The 6,908-nt window shown below is 42.9% G+C and overlaps 2 protein-coding genes across 2 annotated transcripts; one reads left to right on the top strand and one right to left on the bottom strand.

Annotated features, from left to right (window-relative positions):
- The first annotated feature begins 215 nt into the window (after positions 1 to 215).
- On the top strand, positions 216 to 1,658 carry LOC125530558 (transcription elongation factor 1 homolog). The gene has a single exon (XM_048694938.1). It carries the CDS (start codon positions 364 to 366, stop codon positions 709 to 711), a length of 348 nt encoding a protein of 115 aa, XP_048550895.1. The 5' UTR covers positions 216 to 363; the 3' UTR covers positions 712 to 1,658.
- A 261-nt stretch (positions 1,659 to 1,919) lies between these two features.
- On the bottom strand, positions 1,920 to 5,646 carry LOC125530556 (probable inactive nicotinamidase At3g16190). Its single transcript, XM_048694937.1, has 5 exons — positions 5,328 to 5,646; positions 5,089 to 5,208; positions 3,791 to 4,022; positions 3,268 to 3,384; positions 1,920 to 2,138 (listed from the first exon to the last, which is right to left on the bottom strand). The coding sequence occupies exons 1-5, from the start codon at positions 5,538 to 5,540 to the stop codon at positions 2,074 to 2,076; spliced, it is 747 nt and encodes a 248-aa protein (XP_048550894.1). The 5' UTR covers positions 5,541 to 5,646; the 3' UTR covers positions 1,920 to 2,073.
- Positions 5,647 to 6,908: the final 1,262 nt, after the last annotated feature.

The raw sequence follows: 6,908 nt of genomic DNA, 5'->3' as shown, positions 1-6,908 counted from the left end.
GAGGGGGGAGAGGCCGAGGCGAGGGGCTGGGGCGGCGGCGCTAGGGAAGCCGCCCGGAGTCGCCTGCGGGAGCCACTCGGGGGCTCAAATCGACATCACCTCCTAGCTAGGCGTTTTTTTACCCTAGTTTTACTTCTCTCCCTTCACGTAGCATCTCTACAGCAGGCAGGCATAATGCAAAGACAACCTGTTTACATCAACTCCTTCTACTTATATCTAAGACCACAGCCGCCCAGACAACTCCCAAGTCCTAACTGAAGGTCAGCAGCAGTTTCAGTAAACTGTGATTCAGACAGTTTCATTACACTGTCTTCCGCACGCACAGGCTTATCAGCAGTCCATTAAATTGAAACCCAAAAGACCATGCCAATGCGATCTGGTGGTGAGAAGATGGGGAAGCGCAAGTCGATGAGCTCCAAGATGGCTCAGCGGAAGAAGCCGGCGCCCAAGCTGGACACCGCCTTCTGCTGCCCCTTCTGCAACCACCCCGGCGGCGTGTCCTGCACCATCGACCTCAAGCTCTTGGTCGCCAGCGCCGCCTGCTACGTCTGCGAGGAGGCCTACCACACCACGGCGCACCACCTCACCGAGCCCGTCGACATCTACCACGACTGGATCGACGCCTGCGAGAAGGCCAACCAAGCCGGGGACTGCTACAAACCACAGCGGCGAGTCGGCGGCGGCGACGACGACGACGACAGCGATGCCTGATCGATCGATCGTGTCCGGTCGAGCTGGTTTCAGATCTCTAGTCTTCTAGACGATGCTATGCTAAGCTTTGGCTAGTTTGATGTTGGATTCGTCTTTGTCCCTGGAGTTCAGTTGTGGCAGTTTAGCTGACATTAGATGAATGGATGTACATGTAAGGCCGTTGCCCCGTAGACCTGTTGCTACGCAAGGTGCAACTGCAACTGATGAGTTCTCAACTTCTGATCTTGTCCGGTCGAAACGACCTCAACCTAATGTTGAATAGTTTTGATATTTGAATCGTGTCTCTCGAGTTTCGGCTGTGTTTGGCTGAAATTGTATTGATTGGAGCCTCTAGTCCTCTTCTACCTCTGTTGCTGCGTAATCTGTAGCTCATGAGTTCTGATCATCAGCCAATTAATCTAGCTTGTGTAAGACGACCATGTACTGAATCTGTGACTTGTTTCGTTGCTGCAGTGGAATGGTAGGATACTTGAATTTGTTTTATGAGCAAGAATATGAGAAAACTACTACTCGTATTAGCTAGTACTCCCTCCGTCTCATAATGTAAGACGCTTTTTGACACTAGGATTGGAGGGAGTAGCTTTTAACCACAACTCACGACACAACAGTGCTAGAAAAAGAAAATCACACCGTTTAAGAACAAAGACGCTCTGCAAGTTCTGTCCAGAAGTAGCTATGCAACCATTGCAACAGTTACCAAAACTGAACACTGATCTGCATCACGGTGCAGACTTCCTAGTAGATAGACAAGCAATGGGAAACAGAGATACTTTTCCAAGTAAGTACCTCTTAAACTGGAAAATCGGTGGCAGAGATCTGATGCACACATCGGATTACTCAACCATTGCAACTGATGTGCACTCAGATGCAAATGACGGTACGCGCCCACATCAACTGCCATCTCAAACCATCCATTCTCCAAAAGACGGAAAATTTCTACAACCCGAGCATCTTCCAATCGCCCTGTTTTGGGTCCGGAGTTGGCCTCTACCGCATACTACGTGCCTAAAGTCCTCCACATATAAAGGGAAACCACATGACACTGTGATTAAGTGCCTGTTCGGTTCCACTCCACTCCCTCGACTCCGCTCCCGGAGTGGAGCAGGCTGTAGCTCGTTTTCACAGAGCGGCTCAAGCCCAGCTCCACAGCTCCGCGGAGTGGAGCCGGGCGGAGTGATTCCAAACAGGGCTTAACTCTATGTAGGACGGATTAGAAGTTGTATAGATGCAACCTTGCAAATATTAACATATTTACATTTGCCGGGACCGAGTGGAGAGCAAGGAAGTGGTAGCGCATTTGTTGCCTCTACTGCACATATGCATGTCACTTCGTGCCAAGAATGAAGTACACCACCCGCAAGCTTAACGGCGCCACTCTTCCAAGGTTGGTGTTTCCACACCGATGGTCTTCATATCTCTGATGTTTGCTGCGTAACATAAAGTAGAAAGAAAATTACATGTAGAAGAGTGATTATATTAAATAATTGGAAATAGAAAGAGAATCGACAAAATGTTCATTTTCTCTCAACTATCAAAATTACATGTAGTACAGTGCTTATAATTGTGTTATTTACAAAGTAACTTGTAACTTTTTAACTGGGCCATCAAACTGCCCCTTTATAAGCACTCCACTACATGTAATTTCCAAACCGTAGGTGGCACATGATTTACATATGCTGATTGGTGTAATATAAAGCCAGGTAATAAATCCATGGTGACCGTGAATACGGTTGCAGCATGAGTATGATTTCTTCAAAATTCAATAATTTATATGTTGTATAGGGGAGTGCACTTCTGCATGTCCTTCAACTGATACATTTATATGACCATGTAACAGCGGAAAACAAAGAAAGACAGGGCTCGATGATCTATGAACCAATCCTTCACTTAACAGTAAATCTCAGGAATCAAAGGCAGCAAACAAAAACTTTATGAACTGTGAAAGAGGAAAGGTTTCCAGTCACTAAAGTGAGCTATACATAATAATTCATGAAAGAATTTTGCTCCCCGTGTATTATTTTGAACAAAGCATACCTTCTGTTGGTGATCAAAATTATAATGCACTTTGTAAACCATGTGTGCCACATGACGTATACATGCATGGTGTCATCAAGACAAGAGTCATGAATTTGAATGCAGCATGAGTAAAATTCCACATTTTTCAAATTTCCAATGTCTTTATGTGGAAACAAAATATTCAGCTTACATTTGTAGAAACAACTCAAGATTTTCTTTTAGTAAATTATGTACTGATGCAGATCAGCAGTTGAGTATGTTCCAATAATAAAGTACTTAAATTATGCCACTTAAACAAAGAATACCTATGCAATAGGAAAATCAATGTCAGAAACTATGAGAGGAAACGACGGATCATAAAAGGTAAATTTTATTAACAAGGAAAATAACTTTCAAGCTTTTCCCATTCAATGTCAAATATCATGTCAACATTAGTTTAAACATATGCATGAGGAATCACCAAGGGCCAGCTTCATATCATCATATGTATTTGACGTGGAGAGTAAAATAGAAGGGCTAGCGCGAAAGTAGAATACTCACCCAAATGGATATCTGGCCTAGCAGCAGCTGTTGCATCAATAAGGACCATAACTTTCTCATAGTCCAATTCCACAGCATCGTAGACAGTCTGCCGAATGCAATTTGGAGTTTGAACACCTGAAAATCATCACGTATATACACAACAGTAAATGTGGCTGCCAATGTGATGTTGGACAATTAAGCCTAAACAAAGGAAACGATATTTGTTCTAAACAAGGTTTTTCCTACATGTGGTACTGAACTCTACATCATAAACAATGGAAGCAATCTCTGTTCCTCACAAATTTTAAAAATATTGCTGCATTGTACAGAATTTCCCTTTATCGGATTCACGCTCGTAAGAGCGGATTTATTGCCACCGTATGCATTTTGAAAACATAAGATAGGGTATAAACTGCAAAACGAGTCAGAAGAAAGTAATGATACAGTTAAAGAAAAGAAACCGACTTTACAGCAACTAATTACCATTCTAACAAACAAAAAAATGTAACTTCTATAACAGTCAGTGTGTATCAGTGCTTACCAACAATTACCAAGTTCTTTATTCCTTGTGTTTTAAGAACGGAATCAAGGTGTGTCGCAAAGAAAGCACTAAATCTTGTCTTCACCAACTTGTAGTCGCCTTCTTTGATAAAAAGCCCGTCAGCCAGCTCTGCACCTTTCAAACCTTTCACTGTCGGACCCTTTCCTCCAGAATACAAGTGTCGGCGGAAAAGTTCAACATCTCTTCCAGAAGGGTCATGCTCTCTGACAACCTACATAGCATAGTTCATTGTCAATCAATACCCCGGCTCTAAGAATGGTGAGAGTGCTTAGGCATCCAAATTACTAGCCTGCTTTCTAAACCGCACTAGTTTGAGAAGAAATAGGGGAAAGCGTGATTACACGAACAGAGGTTAGCTTGCAGGTTGCAATATTAATGATCAAACTAGTATCACAAAGCATGTTTAGCAGAATTTAGAATGGCGTATGCTTCGGTACAACCAATAGGAAACTGATGCATTACCTTGCACATACACCATAATGAAGCAAAAGAAGTCATTCCAAAATTGAAGTGCGCGCTGCATACTACCAGAATTGAGACCATGCTAGCTGGAGTATTCGTTTTGCATCAGATTTTAATTTTTAAAATAACACCACACCATTACAAACGTCTGACAACACTCAGATTTCTACTTTATCTAGAAAGAAACAAATAAAGCATACCAACTAGTAGACAACCACTTAATTCACCGACCCTCAAATGCCCTGATTGGAAACTTTGATTAGAGAGAATAATACAACTATCGCGTCACATCGTTATAACATGGCGAAATGTGGAATGTTATCTTGTCATTTATTGCCCTACATGAAACAGCCAAACAAAAAGGGAATTGTTCGAACTTGTAACCAAACCAGGGTAGAGACCAAAGCGAAATACCTCACCATCTGTCAGCAATTTTATGATTAAACAAGGACAATCACTTTTATGATTAAAAAAATGGTGGAGAAGAAATAGTAACATATGTACTTGTGCAAAGCAGGATAGTCAAAAATTAAAAAAAACAAGTGAGTGGGTTCTGGAAAGAGCGAAGGTCTCATGCTGCCGCAGACAGTTGTTGAACTTGACAAGGAAAATAGTGCTAGGACATACATCGGAAATTGCAATTGTAATCCAACGGGGCCAGCAAAACAGGAACCGTAGAACACGAATTACTAGAATGGATTGCTCCCAAGAAATCAGAGGCCCGTCTTGCATAGAAAGAAATAATAAGTACTCCCGTATGGCCGCATTTGAGAAGAAGCAAATTACTAGCACTAGGAAAGAGGAACGGAAATTACCCAAACGACGAAGATGCCGCGCTCCCGCGCCACGGCGACGGCCTCAGCGACGGCGGGGACCACGGCCTCGCCGCCGGCGACCAGCACCGGGCTGCCCATCGCCGGGTCCACGAAATCCTTCTGCAATAACTCACAAGCAGGTCGGTCAGGTGACCCGCCTCAACAAAAACTGGATTCTTTAACAACAAAAAGGAAGGAGGAAGGGGAACGGCCCGGATCGAGGAACGGAGATTGCGCACCTGCATGTCGATGACGAGCATGGCCGTCTCGCTCCACCTGCCGGCGGCCGCCATGGGTCGGTGCGAGCGCGGCCTGAAGGCGCCGGTCGGGATCCGGGGGATTATGCTGCCGCCGCCGCCGGAGAGCCAGCGCTTGAGGTAGTGGAGGAGGAACTTGTCGAGGGAGAGGAGCAGCACCAGCAGGCACGACAGCAGCGCCAGATGCGAGGGCATAAATCACATCCACGAATCTTCCTCCTTTTTCTTTTATAAAATCTCAGGACAGGAGCACTGTTTGAATGATTTTTGTGGTGTTCTGTGGGGAAGAAATTTGGGGTTCAGGATGAAAAGAAAGAAAAGTGGAGAGGAATTTGGACGCGAGAGAGATGGTTTGGTTGGAGAGCGTGGGTGCGCACCGGTCGCTGCAGAGAGGTTTGACGCCGGTCGTGGAGAAAGGACAGTACTGGAGCATATCTCCGGCAGCCTCTCACTTTTCTTGATAAAACTAGTAATAGACAGAGATAATTAATTGTATTTATAAATTAATATTAGGTAAGACATAAATTGCATTTAATGGTATTATGTAGAATATTCCCTAAATAAATATTAGGTAGGTAGGATATTAATTAGGCATGATATTAATTAGTGGAAGGTGTTAAACATATTTGACGCTAAACATTGAAACACGTAGATCTTTGGATATATGTGGTTAAATGGGTGAGATTTGTTGGATCTTCACAACTCGCTCATTTTTTCTTTTGATGGTATAGATGTACGTATTGAAACACTTGGAACAAAAATCTGCTTCAACATACTCCCAATTTTTCAATAAATCATGGGGCATCCCAATAATGAGACTTTCGCTATGAGAATGACGGGAAGAAAATTTATATACAACGTGTTCATCCACATAGAGATGAATAACGACTCTAAAGATTTCTTGAAGCCCATCGACAGATTGAAAAGCGCGCGTGGCGTGAACAAAACTTTGTGATGACCTTTTTGAGCATTTGTGGGCATTCCATGGGGCAATAAACTTCTTCATGTTATGTTTTACTTTAAATGATTTGGACCATATGCTATGTTTACTTTAGATATTTGGACCATTTGTTATGTTTAAATTTTAATTTAATTTCAAATGCAGTTTCATAAATTATGGATTTGGAATGATGTCTAGTTATGTGTGTATGAAACATCATTATTTGGATTATTATGGTGATGGAATAGAGATGCATATGTTGTTTGTATCTAAGTTCATAAGAGAAACAGAAAAAAAATTATTAGGACTCTGGAAAGGCACCTCACTTGCAAAACCTTCCTAAATTATGGGAGAACCAAAAAAGATTGGAAGGTTTTTTTGGAGGGGAGGTTGTTGGAGAGGCTCTTAAGGGCATTTTAAGGACAAACTCTTATTGGCCCCCCCTTTGTTTATGGACACGCCTATCCACGCAAATGCATATTTACCATGGTATTTTTATACCAAGAACCTGACTTAGCTCAAGCAATCCCCATCAAGATACTCTCAATTTCACTCGTAGATACAAATGTCTCCGGGAAATACATTGGAAATGGTTTGAAAGAGAGGTGAGAACCAAAGAAGGT

This window comes from Triticum urartu, unplaced genomic scaffold (assembly GCF_003073215.2).
Source record: "Triticum urartu cultivar G1812 unplaced genomic scaffold, Tu2.1 TuUngrouped_contig_6399, whole genome shotgun sequence".
In the NCBI taxonomy this organism is placed as follows: domain Eukaryota; kingdom Viridiplantae; phylum Streptophyta; class Magnoliopsida; order Poales; family Poaceae; genus Triticum; species Triticum urartu.
This window is presented reverse-complemented; position numbering and strand designations above follow the sequence as displayed.

Coding starts and splice junctions, on each gene's coding strand:
- LOC125530558 (XM_048694938.1), top strand. CDS start 364: ATGCCAATGCGATCTGGTGGTGAGAAGATGGGGAAGCGCAAGTCGATG.
- LOC125530556 (XM_048694937.1), bottom strand. CDS start 5,540: ATGCCCTCGCATCTGGCGCTGCTGTCGTGCCTGCTGGTGCTGCTCCTC. Junction 5,209..5,327: donor TGCTCGTCATCGACATGCAG/GTGCGCAATCTC, acceptor GAGTTATTGCAG/AAGGATTTCGTGGACCCGGC. Junction 4,023..5,088: donor GCGGCATCTTCGTCGTTTGG/GTAATTTCCGTT, acceptor TATGCTATGTAG/GTTGTCAGAGAGCATGACCC.